The sequence below is a fragment of the Lepidochelys olivacea genome, assembly GCF_965140295.1.
Source record: "Lepidochelys olivacea isolate rLepOli2 genome assembly, chromosome: 3".
NCBI classification, from domain to species: domain Eukaryota; kingdom Metazoa; phylum Chordata; order Testudines; family Cheloniidae; genus Lepidochelys; species Lepidochelys olivacea.
This window is the reverse complement of record NC_140413.1, coordinates 159,874,235-159,890,896: the sequence shown is the minus strand read 5'-3', so window position 1 is coordinate 159,890,896 and position 16,662 is coordinate 159,874,235. Positions and strand designations below refer to the sequence as shown.

The 16,662-nt window shown below is 40.1% G+C and overlaps 1 protein-coding gene across 1 annotated transcript in view; it reads left to right on the top strand.

Annotated features, from left to right (window-relative positions):
• Positions 1 to 16,662, top strand: part of DNAH14 (dynein axonemal heavy chain 14) — a 476,940-nt gene that overhangs the window by 106,579 nt on the left and 353,699 nt on the right. The window contains exons 16-20 of the mRNA XM_084624945.1: positions 3,866 to 4,187; positions 9,123 to 9,180; positions 9,346 to 9,443; positions 15,111 to 15,292; positions 15,790 to 16,137. Coding sequence (XP_084481071.1) covers positions 3,866 to 4,187; positions 9,123 to 9,180; positions 9,346 to 9,443; positions 15,111 to 15,292; positions 15,790 to 16,137 — 1,008 coding nt within the window. The remainder of the gene's footprint in view (positions 1 to 3,865; positions 4,188 to 9,122; positions 9,181 to 9,345; positions 9,444 to 15,110; positions 15,293 to 15,789; positions 16,138 to 16,662) is intronic.

Sequence of the window (16,662 nt, the reverse complement as noted above, 5' to 3'; positions counted from 1 at the left end):
GTCCTCTGGGAATCAGTTGTACCATTTCTGCAGTATCTGCAACTTCATAAACACAAATCGTTCTAGGCGCTGTGGAATTGGGATATACCATCCAATTCCACATTTTGCTGTATGTTGCCAACCTCTTTCCCCATCCCTATTCAGTGACTTATCACAAGATTGGACTGTTTAAGATGTACAGTCTTCTCTAGGTCTTGGAGCAATAGAGGGAGGTCCCTTTACAGCACAGGGGAAGAGAGTTTTACTTCTGGTATTTTCTTGTACCCAAAATAAGAGGGCATTTTCAAGCCTGTCCTGGACCGAAGGAAATAGAACATCTGTTCAGAAAGCTAAAATTAAGTATGAGAGCCCCTTGCCTTCATTATCCTGTCCTTCGATTCAAACGATTGCTAAGCTGCTATCGACCTCAAGGTTGCCTATGTTCATGTGGTTATCCACCCAAGGCACAGAAAATACGTAAGGTTTTTAGTGGGGGTCGTCACTACCAATATACAGTGCTTCCGATTAGCTTCTCATTAGCTCATTTCAGACAACTTGGGATCCACTTATTCCCATAACTGGACAGTTTAATTCACGGACAAGCCAGCCAACAAGTAACAGATAGCATCTGTCAAATCCACTTGCTATTTGCAAAACTGGGTCTGAAATAAACAAGGAAAAGTTGATACTATCTTATGTACAAAGAATTGAGTTTATTGGGGCCATTCTAAACTTTTCTGCAACCATCTATCTGCCTCAGGAAAGGTTTCAGTCCATCTAAACCTATGCACCAATCTGTAGGCTCACCCAAGTACAACAGTGAGGACTTGTCTGAAATTACTAGGATGCCTGAAATGAAATTAAATAAAATCTGCCTCAGATCATCTCATCTTCCCAGAGTGCAGAATGTTCTAGTGGATTGTCTAAGTAGGAAGTTGATCAGCAACCATGTATGGACCCTGAAACACAAAATAGTTCAGATTATAGTTAACAAATGGGGTATCTGTGCTTTATACCTGTTCACTACCCACAGAAAACAAAGTGTAACCGCTTCTGTTCCTGGCCATTCGTAGTCTAGGATCAATAAGACGCATTCTGGCTTCCTTGCATCTCAGAACTTCTATATGCATATCCTTCAATTGTACTGAGTTCTAGATTTATCATAAAATTGAAATAAAATCAGACCAACATTATATTAATAACTCTAACATGGCTGTTGCAATATTGGTTTTTGGATATTCAGACTCTGTCATGACAGCCTCCTATAACCATGCAATTGTTCCCAGATTTAATCTCTAAGAATCTGAAAAAGTTTCTGCACCAAGATCCTTACAGCCTCTCCCTCACTGCATGGTTGTTGACTGGCTACAGATGCTGGAGGGGATCTGCTCATATAATATACAGAACATCATATTAACAGCAGGAAAAGCTCACCTAGAGCAATTTGCCTAGATAAGTGGGAAAGATTTTATTTGGGCCCACTGTCATCTGCTGTCACCATCCAAAGCGCAGTTTCAAGATATTTTGGAATATCTGCTGGACTTAAAAGAATAGGGTCTTTCTATGAGTACAGTAAAAGTTCACTTTGAGACCACATGTGCTAGTTACCCTTTGGTCCATGGAAATTCTATTTTCTCCCATCCCATGGAGGGAAGATTTCTGAAAGGCCTGACCTCACAGTAAGGTCCCTCCCTGGGACCTTAATTTAGTATTGGTAACAGTTATGTATCTGCCGCTTGAGTTTTTGGACTCATGCTCTCTTCCATTTATCCGTTAAGACAGCTTTTCTCATTTTAATAACGTTGGTAACAAGAATGGGAGTGCTATAAACTTTAATAGTAGGACCACCACGTACAGTTTTCTACAAAGACAAGGTCTTATTAAGGCCTCCCTCAAAGTTCTCGTCAAAGGAGTTCCACCTAAACCAGGTCATACATCTACCAACATTCTTTCTGAAACTACATGCTCACTGGGATAAGGAGAGGTTGCACTCACTGGATTCTTGTAGGGCACTTCCTGTTTAGACAGGACAAAACCATGTAGATCCTCACTGAGACTCTGGGTAGCTTACACAGAGAAAAGAAAAGGAGCACTTGTGGCACCTTAAAGACTGATGAAGTGAGCTGTAGCTCACGAAAGCTTATGCTCAAATAAATTTTGTTAGTCTCTAAGGTGCCACAAGTACTCCTTTTCTTTTTGTGGATACAGACTAACACGGCTGCTACTCTGAAACAGAGAAAAGAGATCATCTAATATCAGCATGAAGCATTTCCAGTTGGACCTTTGCCTGCATCAGGTCCTGTTATGACTTCGCAAAGCTTGTACCACCTGCAAAAAGTATTGCACAATGTTCCAATCATGGACCTTTATAAAGCAGCAACTTGGTCTTTGATACATAGGTTCACTCCACATTATGCCACTGTTGAAGCATTTATTGCACTTTGGAAAGGCAGTTGTGCATTTGCTGTTTAAATAGACTCTGAGTTCCTTCCACAAAAGGAGTACTGCTTGGGCTCACCAACACTAGAATATATCTGTGTACAAGTACTTGAAGAAGAAGTAATAGTTACTTAACTGTACAATAACTGGTTCTTCAAGATGTGTTAAACACATATATATTCCATGACCCAGGTTACATCACATTTACTAGAGTCTAATATCACCAAAATTTGTGTGGTGAAGGAACTGAGAGGGTTGGGCTGGCCCTGCCCTTTATGCCATCAGATAGAGGGCACGTGCACAGGGGTGCACATGTGGGAGGAAGAGCATAATGGTTTTCTTTTCCCATGTGAAAGCCAGTCTCTCCCCTGCCTTCCAGTGAATGGCCACAGTTAGTCTTTGTATTCCTCTTTCTGACAACAAGTACCACAGGGAGTTAGTGCTGCTAGTATGGTGTAGCAGCAGGTGTAGTGTCTCAGTGCACCAGAAGGATCTGGAAAGTATTAGAGTTCCTGTTTGGAATGGTATGCATCTATTCTGCACCAATGTAGAGTGATACTTTTAAAAACAAAAATGGTCCTTAAGTTTTTTACTAAATCTATTCATTTTAGTGGGAATTTGCATGAGTTAACTGAGTGAGGATCTCATAATTTTGCTCAAGAAGATTAATGAAAATGATTGAGATTTTGAATCTGTTGTTACTATAGCATATCACACAACAAATGATTTTCAGCTAACAATTGTATACCAGTAAATATTAATTGGTTTTATTTAAACCCACCCAAGTAGTAAAATTTGTAATATTATTTGACACTATTAAAGTAGACAAGATATAATAAAACTTAAGGAGGTGTGGAAATATGAAGTATTCTACAAGTTTAATATTAAATCTACTAAAAATAGGCAGCTGAAATGAAAAGGCTTGTAATTCATAAAAAAATGCATCTGCATCCATCTGAGATTCAAAAACAGACCCATAAAAGTGGATAAGTACAACTCCCATTTTAGAATTAGGGGAAAATGAAGCACAGAGAGTTTTGTAACTTGTTGAAACCAAGAACGGAATTGGTAATAAAATTCACATCTGACTAGTCCCTATCTGTAATGGTTTAATCATTTCATCCTGTCATCTCCAGATCAGAAGTGCTGGCTCTGTTTTGTATCTGGAATAATTACTTCTAACATTCATACAACTACTTTTTAGTGAACACTTTTACACTGATGATGATCAATAATCTCCCTCAGCTTTTGGTCTTAGGATCAGATGTTTTCATTTTTTTTCACTGTATAGTGTCTTTACACAATTGATACTTGTAATTTACGCTGTTGTATAGTGTGATGTTCTGTACTTTTTATTTCTGTTTTGGGATACAGTTTGTAAGAAAAATGCTATATTAAATATTTTAATGTATCCTTGCAATTTAATAATATCTGAATATCAATTTAGGTGTTAGAAGATGTAAAAAAGCAACTGGAAGGAGAGCAAGAATATGCACCAGTATTTGAAGTAAATATAGGTCTAAGAATTCCTTTTGAGAAGTTTAATGATAGGGGCAGCCATCAGGAGGATGAGCTGGAGTCCTGTGACATGCAAGATGATGATTATTTTTCACTGACCTCAGTAGAGTTTTTGAAGCAAAGGTTAAAAGATGATGAAAATTTGAAAAATTGTACCCAGAGTAACAGCAAAAGGGCATATGAGGAGCTGTTGGAAAATACAGAGAAAAAAGAGAGATTTAAGGAAAGTCAAGGAAAAACTGACCTTTCTGGTAAGATAAACAGAGTCCTTTAGGAATAAAGAAAAGTATCATACATGAAACTGACATGTAAACTATTACCGAAATAAGATTTAGAGTATATCCAGTAGCACAGTAGAGATTGAATGAATATTATGCAAATGCTAGAATTTTTGCAAGTAGCAATAACATCATTTAAAGATTACTGTATTTTCTGACCTTACTAGTGACTAATGAAGTACATTTAATTTCTAAGTATTTTGATATTGTAAAAAACCATTTCCATCGGTTAAGCTGTGTGTGTGTGTATGAGAGAGAGAGAGAGAGAGAGATACTCTTATCATTTTTCAGTTTTTTTTAGTTACTGCTGTAAGCTAGCCCAAATACTTGGTTGTGACTCCGCATACCAGTGATGGAAACATGGAGAATAATATTTTTGAGACGGAGACCAGCAGTCCATTGATTAAGCTTAATCTTTATAGTGGCATAGCATCTTCTGGAGATGTTTGTTTCTCTCTGCAGGAAACTTTCCAGAAGCTAAAACTATGCCTTTTCCATAAGCAATGTGGTAGAAAGCTTGTGAAAATATCTGTGGCCAGTCAATAAAATGTGCAGACTGCTTCCAGATATTCCTCATGTACATCTCTCCCTGGAAAGTATTTGCTGTTTTTTTCTGGGTGTCAGGTTTGGGAAGAATTAAGTAATTAGATAATTTCACAAAGACAGGTACATGCTAATGGTTGTCAAGAGTTCCTCATATACTTCAACCAGCATCTGAAGATGTGGCATTGAGAATCTCTACAGACAGCTGGAACGGCCACTAGATGTTAGTCAGATTCATCTCAAAGTGCTTCATCAGTCAGCATTCATTTTGGTTTGATGCCGAGGGGGACTCCTCAAGTAGGCCTAATGGCATCCAAACTTCCTGGACAGTGGCAGGAGTCCCTGTCCTGAACCAAGTCGTTGGGAGCTTTCTGCTCTGGAGCAGAACCACCTAGTACCAAGAAGGACTGGACTGAGATTTTGAAGGGCAAAATCATGGCACTTTCCAATACTGGGACTGCTTCTCTGGTACTAAAACCCTCATTGGTACCACTGGATCCAACATCTTCTGCCTCAATGATCTGAGTTATAGTAATGACTCTAGCTCTCTACTTGGCTCTAGAATACCTTCTACTGCTTCCAGAAATAGAGTTACCTCCTTCTCCAGACCTCAACGCCCGGCACCAGGACTTCAGCTGCTTCTGATATCACTTTGGTATCCATCTCTGTCCCTGTCCTCAAGTAAGGGGTGAGCCCGATTGGCTCTGGTACTGTCAGTAAATAGAGAGGCAGGTCACCCTACCTCCTCTGATACTAAGGGCTCCCCTTCTGGATCTGGGATAAGAATTCTCAGGGTTGGAACAGAACTATGAGAGGGACCCCTTCTGCCTGGGTAGAACATCAGAAGTCTCCAGGGCTTCTCGCCACTCCCATATGAGAGAATATCTCCTCCCCCCGCTCCCCTGCCACTCACTGATGCCCTGCTCTCTGTGGACCAGTACAGAGGAATATGAGATCCCGCAGTGGCAATACTGGATCCCAGAAGATCTGTGGGATTACCACCTTTATACCCATTTCATGGCATAACAACCCAAGGAGACCTAGGGTTCTCAGAGGGTGGAGGAGGAACTTCCTCAGCCTTCTCAAGAATCACAACTCCAGCAGTATGAGGAAGAATAGAAAGAAGAACAGAAGTTGTCTATGCCTGTGACATTTTCTTCTTCCCTGGATGATGTGTCGTTCTAGTTTCGCCACCATGCCCGGATGACTAAGGCCCTCCAGGACTTACTGAAGAGACTGCAGAATCACTTCATATTCCCCTGAAAGAGGTGTAGAAAGATCCAAACAAAGTGCTGGTCATTTTGTGTAGATCAGTCCCGAGCAGAGTGGTGCTTTCTATTAATGAGGCCATCCTCAAAACTTCCAGGCCTCTCTGGCAGACACATGTCATGATCCCACTAGTCTATAGTTGGGCTGAGAAGAAGTACTTCATACCTGTGAAAGGGTCAGAGTACTTAATTTCTCACCCGCTTCCCAACTCATTGATGGTGTCTGTAGCCATCGAGCATAGCTGACAAAAACGACCCAGTTCTAGGTCGCATGAGAACAAAGTGAAGAGGGTTGACCTCTGTGGTAGGAAGGCATATTTCTCAGCCTCCTTTCAGTTCTGAGTTTCAGACTGTCAAGCTCTGTGACAAGCTGGGTGGCTTCACTGATAAGGTGCCTCTCAGGACTTTAGAGACCAGTTCTGGGCTCTGACTGATGAAAGAAACTGGAAACAAAGATTGGCACTTCAGACTGCCCTAGACGTGGAGGGCCTGGTGGTGAAATCTCTACTCAGTGGTGTGGTAATCAGATGCTCATTGTGGCTCTCCTCTTTGGGAATCCCAAAGGAGGTACAAACAATGGTGGAGGACCTTCCATTTGAGTGCAATGATCTATTATGCAACGCAGTGTATTCCACAGTCCTGGATCTCTGGACTGCTCTCCTCTCTCCGCAGCTCACAGAGATGGATCAGTGTTTTGGTGCTGGATGGTTTCGCCATGCCCCCTCTGCTCCTGCTTGTTGCCAGATTTTCTGCCTCCACAGCAGCAAACAGCGGCAGTTTCTTTTGCTCTTGCCCTTACGCCTTCTATTTTAATTTTTCTGCCCAATTTTTTGGGCAGTGGGGAGCAGTGTTCTCCCTCCTTAGCATTCCTCCTCTTCCCTGGGTCTGTTAACTTCTCAAGAGTTTAACCTTCCCATAGCCTCTGATGCAGTATTTCCCTACTGGCTCCTCTGCCCCTTACATGTATGGCAGAGCAGCCAAGAAAGCAACGGGTAAAATCCAAGTGGTGCTCTATATGTGAGACAGCATTCCCAGGCTTGGTTGACAGTGAGTTGTGTCTAGCCTGCACCTAGGTTTCCATCTCTAGCTCTGATAAGTCCTGGGGCTACTAGTCAGACAGGCCAGAGGGGTCCCTTGCCCACTGAGATGGCCATGACTCTAATGGGGAAAAAATAGACCAGGAACCCCACAGAGGGTTGTATCCCCCCCCTTAATCAGCACAATCTGTTGCCTTCTCCCTGTTAGCCATTTTTTTATCCAGCTTACAATGCTTGTATTGATACCTATCTTCCCTAATTTAAGTAATGATTTTCCATATGGCCATAGCTCCACTCCATGGCTGCGGCTCTGCGGCTGGGGCTGGGAGCGTAGTTGCAGCCAAGCTGTGGTGGGGGCCAGCAGCCAGGCCTGCGGCCAGGTGCATCTCCACTCCCACTCCAGCATTGGTCCCTGGCCACAGCCCTGCCCCTGGCCCCAGACCCACCCCCAGTTCCTACCCAAGCCTCAGCCCCCTTACCCCTGTCCATGCCCCGCAGCCCCGCTCCCGACCCTGGCTGGGGTGTGTGTGTGCAGGCAGGGGCAAAGAGGGTGCAACCCTAAAAAGTTTGGGGACCACTGCCTTAGGGATATGTGTTAGCTCCCTCAGCTTACACTTTATGGTATCTCATCCATCATTTGAGCCCCTGGCATCCTGCTGTCTTCTATATCTTTCTCAGAAGATAACATTTCTGGTCGCTATCAAGTCAGCCAAAAGACTTGAGGAACGAGGGGTGCTTATGGCTTATCCTCCCTGTACAATTTTTCAGAGGGACAAGGTATTCATAAGACTAGATCTGTAGTTTATCTCTTAGGTGTTGCTGGAATTTCACATCAACCAGATTATGTACCTCTGTTTTACTGTAAGCCTTGTTCTATCAGAGAGGAGTTGCATGGCTTTCACTGGACGTAATCGGGGCTCTTGCCTTTTACCTGCAAAGAATAAAATCATTTTGAAAATCCCATAAACTCTTTGTCTCATTTGTGGAATTTATGAAAGGAGAGGCTCTTTCCTCCCAGACGCTGTTGAAATGGATCTCAGGGTGCATCTGACTGCTACAAGATAAATGATATTTCCTTTGAGGGCAGCGTGAGAACTCACTTGACTAGAGCTCAGGCAGGATTGGTTGCTTCCCTTAGAGACGTTCCTATTACTTACTTCTGCAGAGCAGCATCTTGGAGTTCTGTACACACGAGACAATATACACTGGTGCAAGGAGCTGCTTTTGATGCTTCCCTAGGCAGGGCAGTTCTGCAATTTACTGTGCCATAGGACTCAAGGAACCAGACTCAAGGAACCTTAAAGAGGCATTGCATGTGAATCACCTGAAGTTCACTATATATAGGGACAATCAGTCAAAGAAGGATGAGTTACTCACCTTGTAGTAATTTGAGTTCTTCAAGATGTGTTGTCCCTGTGTGTAGTACACTACCTGCCTTCCTTCTGCACCACCTGGTTCCCCTTACTGGGGACTAGCAGCAGAAAAGTAACTCAAATGGTAGTGGTCCAGCAGCCCCCTTTATTCCTTTAGGGTGGAGCATGAGGGATAGGTGGGGAGGTGCATGCTCAGACCCTCCTGACATTGCTAAAGACAAGGTCTCTGGTTTTGGGCACATGGAGCACATTCAGAATCTGAATGTTCACTACTCATAGGGTCAACACATCTCAAAGAACTCCAGTTACTACAGGGTATGTAACCCATCTGTTCTCCTCACGTCTTAATATGGCATTCCACTCAATTTGGGCAGCAATATTGTTGGACCAGAACACTCCTTTTCTCTGAATTCCTTATCTTTTAGGAATTTTAATTGAATTTTTTCTTAGATTTTGTGTTTATTGCACAAGAAGTCTTAAACTGAGGGCATTCAGCCTGCCAGCACCCTTATCTCCTTAAAAAGAGAGTAATGTCACACACACTTGACTTTTTTCCTGTTTCCATCTGTTGGTAGAAGAAGTTACAGCCACTGTTTGGACTGATTAGCATATTAAGGGATATAAGACACCAAATCAGGAGGTAAGACATTAGAATTTTGTTCAATACTTGTGCTTTCTTTTCTGTAGCAGGCAAAGCAGAAGGCAACCCTGAATCAGATAATAAAGTGGAATTAAAACATGTATGGTAAGTGTAATCTTAGAAACATATTTAACAACACATTATTCAAAGTATAACAGCTGATAGTAATGGGGTAAAAGTGGGCGTTTTAGTTGAAACCTCTATAATAGTATACAAATACTTTTAAAATATTTTACCAATATTCAGAATGTTGATTATTTTCTTTCCTAGTTCTTCATCATTCTGTACAGATATCTTTTTAATTCCCAATAGAAGACAGTTTTCTAAAAAATTACAAGGAATTGTGGATGGTCTAGAAAATACTACTGGTATGTATGCTTGTTGGTATCACTTCGTAAAGCAAATACTAGTGAATATGTAATAGAACAAAGCACTAAGCAAGAAAAGAGGAGAGGTTAGTAAATGCTATGGATTGGGTGGAAGAGAGATTTAGGAAAATGAAGAAAGGATGACAGAAGAGAGGAAAAAATAGAAGACAAAAAAGAAAGGGAGACAAATAAAATGAATAGAGGGAGAGAAAAGAGGTGTGGGGAGAATAACATTGGTGGTGGTGGTCCAACTCCTTTGTTGTTTTTTTGTTGTTATTTTTACAAATGTTGATCCACGCATAAATTTTGTATTGAGACTTGTATACACTACTGAAGTTTAGAGTAAGCTATCAAATGTGCGCTTTGGCAGCCCATTGGCCTTCCATACCATAAATCAGCTTATTTCTCACACTGGGTAGTTTCAGGACATTGCTTATTTATAGTATGGTATATAGAATTGATCTGGATGACAGATCAAAAATAATACAAATTTTCTTCTTCTAGAGAGTTCCTATGGGTTGTCAATTCAGGTGCCTGTACACCCCATATACCTTTGATTATATTTATTGCTAGCAATGTCTGGTTGATCCATAAGTACACCCTAGCTATCCTCATGCCCTGTACCTAGAAGAAAAATCTCTTTTTAAGGAGCCATTGATGAAGAAGATTTTTCCTAAGATTCTTATCAGTGTGTGCCCAGTTCACCCACTTATTCTTATAGGTTTCCTTCTACAGGGATTGTCTCTGAAAGGGTTTATTCAATACCTAATTGGGATGAAAATCCACATCATCACTCTCATATGCCCTGGTACAAATCTCCCTGGGCCCCTCCCTCTCTCGCATATGGGGCATCACAATGGCCTTTTTGGAATATGTGGTAACCTTTTTGGGGATAGATACGCGAAGATGCAAAAACATGCCAATGAGAAGATTCATGGAAGACAACCAGTGTTGTCACAGCCTCTTCCTATTCACTCTGTTCAGAATGAAGACATATGATGTCAGGAAGTGCAACAGCTAGGGGATGAATCACCTCTCTCTCAAAACATCACATCGACCTTGCATGATGAGGATGTTATGCCTTCATCTCCATTTTGTGTGGATGATTTTAAACTGTTTCAAGAACCGATGAGAAGAATTGCTGATGCTTTACAAATTTCTTTAAAGGCAATTCAAGAATCTCAACTCAAATTATTGGGTATACTTCAGTCATCTTCCAATGGGTGGTGCTTCCAATCAACAAAGCTTTATTTGAGCCAGCAAAAACTGTTTGGATGAGTCAGCCGCCATTCCAGCTACACGTAAGAGAGTTGATAAGAAATATGAATTATCTCCCAAGGACTCAGTTACTGTTTTCCCTTCCAGTTCAAAACTCTTTTAGTAGTAGATATTGCCAATGAAAGGTCAAAGCATGGTTGTAGGTCAATCCTTCCCGACAAGGACCAAAAATACTTGAATTTATTTGGAAGAAAAAATTATTAGTCTGCCACACTTCAGTTTAGAGTAATGAATTTCCAAGCACTGATGGCAAAGTACAATTATATTAACTATAACAACTTTAATCTTTTATTAAGTTTCTGCCACAAGCATCAGAACTTTCAGTTTCAGTCCTTGATAGCTGAAGGTCAGACAGTAGCCAGATATTCACTTCAGGCTGCTTTCATGTCACTGGCAACACACACTGTGGCTGCAGCTATAGTAATATATAGAGCATCATGTCTACAAGGGTCTGGAATTCCTAAAAAGGCCCAGAGCACAGTGGATGAGCTTTATTCAGTGATAAAACAGATGCTTCACTTCATTCAGTGAAGGATTCCAGGGCAACCTTACATTCCCTGGGAATTTACACATTTGTCAATAAGAGAAAATATAAGTGCAGTTTTCACAAAGACAGTGTTCTGTGCAAATGTCTTACCAGTAGAGACTGTCTGAACCTCCCAAAAAGAAGGGAAAGTTTCAGAAGAGGCCTTCCTTTGCCAACAATAGAACTATGCAACCATCCTCATCTGGGAAACAGCAATTTTGCTCAGAAGTTTGAGAGCTGCTAACCACTTGTCGCCTACCCTTCTATTCAGAGGTCACCTTTCTCTTTTCTGGAAAGCTTGGGACTGCATAACATCCAAAAAGCGGATTTTAGAAGTGGTAACCTCTGGATACACAATCCACTTGAAAGTTATCCCTGTCCCATCCCTTTTCAGTGAGTGTCTTTTGAGAAAAGATGTGGATTTTCATTGAAGCAAGACCTCTCACTTACATTGGTAGAGAGGTCTACTCAAGGTACTTCCTAATCTCCCAGAAGAACGGGGGATAGAGACCCATTCTAGATTTAAGGAGATTAAACATCTTCATCCAGCATTCAAAGTTCAAGATGGTCATATGATCCAGGAGACTGGTTTGCACTTTGCAGCCCCTATTTTAATACAGCCATGAATATGGCTCTCACACATCTGCTATGATTCACTATAGATTAAGATTATTACCAGTACAGAGTGTTCCCATTTGGACTTTTATCGGCACCCAGGCACTTCATCTTCGCTCTTGGTTTATTCCCATGGTGGTCACAAATGTGCATATTAATCAGGAAATTCATTTGCTGGAGTTCTATCCTAAGCCTTCTGGGAATTCTGGGGAGGCCAGATTGAATGCATTATATGTGGACAGCTCTCACTTTTTGCCATCAAAGAACTAAACCTTTCTGAGCCTCTCTAAATCGTTGTCTTGTTTGGAGAAAGACTGAAAGGCTGCCCAATTACATCTCAAAGTTTATCTTATCTGATTGATTGTGGCATGTATACAAAGCTGTTACGAAACCTTGAAAATAAAACCACCTACAAATATTAAAATTCCTTCTACAAGGGTGTAGTCTTCTTCTATGGCCTGGTTAGCGAATGTCCTTATACTTGATTTTTGTAAAACAGCTATGTGGGGCTCTGTCCAGTGTTTACTAGACTGCCATTGCTTATTATGCCCTTGTTCAAACTTCTTGAGTTGATGCCTCTCTTGTTTTGGCTGTACTTCAATCTGCTGTAAATAAAAAAGACTCTGAAGCTCCCATCCTCATAAGAGGGTTACTGCTTGGGAGTCACATGAAGTGGAACACCCATTCGGGACTGTCACTCAGCAAAGAAAGGAAGGTTACTTGCCATGTATAGTAATTGGAATTCTTCAAGATGTGGCCACTACTCACCATCTTTCCCCTCTGCTTCAGAGCCCTTAATATTTGAAGAATTCCACAGTAGCAAATGAAGTGGAGTGGCAGTTGATCCCACACTGCCCTGTATACCCTTACTAAAGGGCACAAGGACAGCTAGAGCACTTGTGTACCATGTCTACACTGCTAGCAAAAAATCTTCAATTAAAGGTGTCTGTGCACCTCTGAGGTGCATCACCCATAAGAACACACATCTCAAAGTACAATTTCTTTTGGATACATTGGATCCAGCATCGCAATCTACCAAGAAGCCCATGGCAGTGAGGTCTTCCTATTGGTTTCATCCTTATGCTGTTGTTGTTCTTGTATATTGGCTGTCTTATACCAGTAGCAGTTTTTGCTTGCCTGGTAGGCAGGGTCTGTTGTCGGTTTGCAGAGACTGGGAGACCCAATCACAGGTGAGGTCAAAATTGGATGCGTCCCATGCCTCCAAAATCTGGGGATAATCGTGGACTAGTTAATGTCAGTATTGTTCTTTAGGGAACTGAGATAGCATGTTGTAGTGAAAGCTATGAGCGCCTCAGTTCTAATCTTGTCTTTGCCACTAACCAGCTGTGTGGCTTTGGCTAATCACTTAACCTGTCTGTGTCTTAATTTCCCTTTATATAAAATAGCATATGAAATCTGTGTGCGAGACTTTACCCGTATTGGGCAGCTTCTTATCTTAACAGATGGCATCATGTTCCTAAACATATTAGGCTTGGTTCACCCTATAAATACAATGAGGTAGGGATGCAGTTTGCATCCATCTGCTCCTATAGGAGCAGTTGCATCAAGAGAGTGGTCCATGGGAACAGTGGCAATTTTTACACTATCTTCTCACAGTAGTTCCTCAAGGGGAGAGCAACTTTAATTTCTTACTAGGTTTGCCCTCTTTGGTCGTTCCTCCCCACTTCCTAGGCTCTACCAACTGGCTTCATCTGCTCCATTTGAGTGGGACTTCTGGGCAAATTACGTCTTTGTGATTTTTCCACTGGACAGGCTTTCTGCTAATGAGGCCCAGCAGAATGGGTTATAGAATATCAGAGTTGGAAGGGCTCTCAGGAGGTCATCTAGTCCAACCGCCTGGTCAAAGCAGGACCAATCCCCAGTTTTTGCCCCAGATCCCTAAATGGCCCCCTCAAGGATTGAACTCACAACCTTGGGTTTAGCAGGCCAATGCTCAAACCAATATCTTGAGTGTACAATTTTGTGAAATTCTTTTCCTCTTTCATTAGAAAACTATTTCTGTTAAACAACCAATTTTTGGTGGTCATTTGAGTGTTCACCTAAACCAAGTTTCACTATCTATCTGAAAGGGTGTTTTGAGGATTGGTTTGTATATGGTTGTACAGCACTATGAAGATGAAAAGTGCTGAATTTAGCTATAGCAGGTAGCGGCTGATTTGCAAATTTAGTTACATATATATTAACAATCTTGCATTCTTCATGCCTAACATAGATGGATGTATATGTTCCTGTATGCCTGTTGTTCAAAAAAGTGGGGGAACCCTTACCTCTGTGTTTGTTGAAATAATAATTACATTTATACTTGCATATATTGAATATTTAGATACCAAAGGCCAAATTCATTCCTGGCATAGTGGGAGCACTTCTATTAACTTCACAAGAGTTGCCACTACTTATACCAGTGATGAATTTTGCCCCATTGTGTATCTTCTTTTTCTTTATCATGACACCAAAAATTAGTAAATATATATGTGCAGTTATACTTGCCATGTTAATAGCACTTGTCCCTACCACTGGCACACACTAGCTTTTAGTGACAGTGTCACAGGAGGCACTTACGTGTATGCACATTAATCTTAACTCCAGGGGTTAAAACTGGGGTCATAGTAAATGTATCCTGGCCTCAGTTACACTGGAAAAACTGCAATGGCCTCAGGATTTAACCCCTTGAATTTAGACAGAAATATTTTCCATTACTAGAATATCTTAATAGCTTTTAAAATACTTTACATCACTGTTGTGTGAAGATGAATAAATTCTGCAATATATTTTCCTTATGCTCTGTTATTTCACCTCCTGTGCGTAATATGTGGTGCACCAAATCAATATTGTTCTCATTTGTAAGTAACAGATTAATCTTTGGAGGCTTGGAATTATTCATACGTAAGTATAATTTGTTCATAGAAAAAAAAGGATTTTAGTGCTCCAAGATTTTGTATGTGAAATGAGACAAAGATTGCCATGAAATAATGATAAATTTATAAAATATATAGAAAATAAGCAAGCTATAGAAATCTTAATTTTTAATTCAGTATATTCAGTTCAGTGTGGTGATTTCTTCATTATGTATCATTGCTGTAGATTATATGGGGAAGTACAATATTAGTGTAATATTTGGAGAGTGGAGAATATGCATGCCGTTTATGATCTTTGCTTATGTATTATTGTAAATTTGAGTTCTGAGATTAGTCTCAGAAAATTAATTTGTTTGAATTATCTCTCTTTAGCTCAGGTTATTCCATTTTGTCGTGATACTCGTCTGTCAGTCTTCATTACTCAATCTTTACATAAAATAATGCAGTCACCTGAAAATTGTACAGAATTGTGCGGAAAAGAGTATCCACCACCATGGCCCAATTGGGAGCTACTTCTAGGAACAGATCCATGCTACCAAAACAAAGTGTGTGCTGCAAAGTTAAAAATATGTATATAAGTAACATAACATTTGATTGTAAAAGTATATTTTAAAATAATCTGTTATATGTTGAATGCTAACCCTGTTTTTGGCACTATATACAACAGAAAATAACACACTCCCTGCCCTGAAGAGTTAACATTCTAATAGACACACATAGGATGCGCTGGGAAACCCAGCGCTGGTAATATTTGAAAAAATGTTATCAACTTACTTTCTGTGGGCATCATATTAGAAGTGAGTCTTTAGGAAGGACTCTTGGGAGTTAATTGTAAACTAAATGTGAATATACCAGTCTGAATTGGTATAGGTCCTGTGTGTTTTTAAAGAAGTTCAATTTATATATTTTGACAATTAGTGTTCTGAAAAATTGTTAATTTACAAAACTGGTCAATAGATATTTAAATGGCTGTTAACAGAGAAAATTTAATTAGACCAGCCTTTTGTCAAAATGAAATTTGTAACTATTTCTTACAATATTAAATCTACAGATTTTGACTCTACTGTCTATTCTTAGTAGTTCAATGGAACAAGTTGAATCTTATAGCAGAAACTTTATGCGATACTGTGCTATGGTGGATGAAGCTAAATCTATGAATATGGAAATCTTAACACTACAACGAGAATTATCATCACATGATTTCACAGGCATCTTAAATAAGTATACAGATGATGTAAACAAGATTATATGTATGACTATTGAAAGACGCATTCATATGATTAAGGTCAGAAGTGTTAACTATCAGACAAACTGCCTGCCATATTTTGAAAGCCTGCTTAATATAATACGTTCATCATTGTATGCAATAGTTGAAACAAGGAACTCGCATCTCTTAGAAGTAAGTGACTTGATCATTTTTATTGCACACACATTTAGGGTTAATAAATGAAAATGTTATATAGCATATAGTATGTATGGTATTATTCCACACATATATTAATCAACAATATCATGAAATCAAATACTGCTTAGTTGCTATGATGTCATTAAAAGATTATATAATTAAAATGATCATTTTTACGTTTGTGAAGGGAAACCTTAAACTATGGTTCTTTTCAAAAGTTACTCTAAAAAGTCATATAGGGTTCTACATTTTTTTATTTTTCTGTTTACCATAGCAAATTTCCTCAGTTTCCAAGAAGATTATTTATTTTCTAGTTGTCAGATCCATCCATCCCTCTGATCAATCGCCTTTCATTAGTACCGTTCCACATAATCTAAGACATGCTCTGGAAAAGGAGTTTTGCATAGCAAGATCCATATTGGACTTCATAATGTATTGTGCTCTTTACACTTTGCAGACTCTAGGAAGCTATGCTTGGGGGATGTGTCATCTTCAAAATTATTTTTATAAAAAACAATT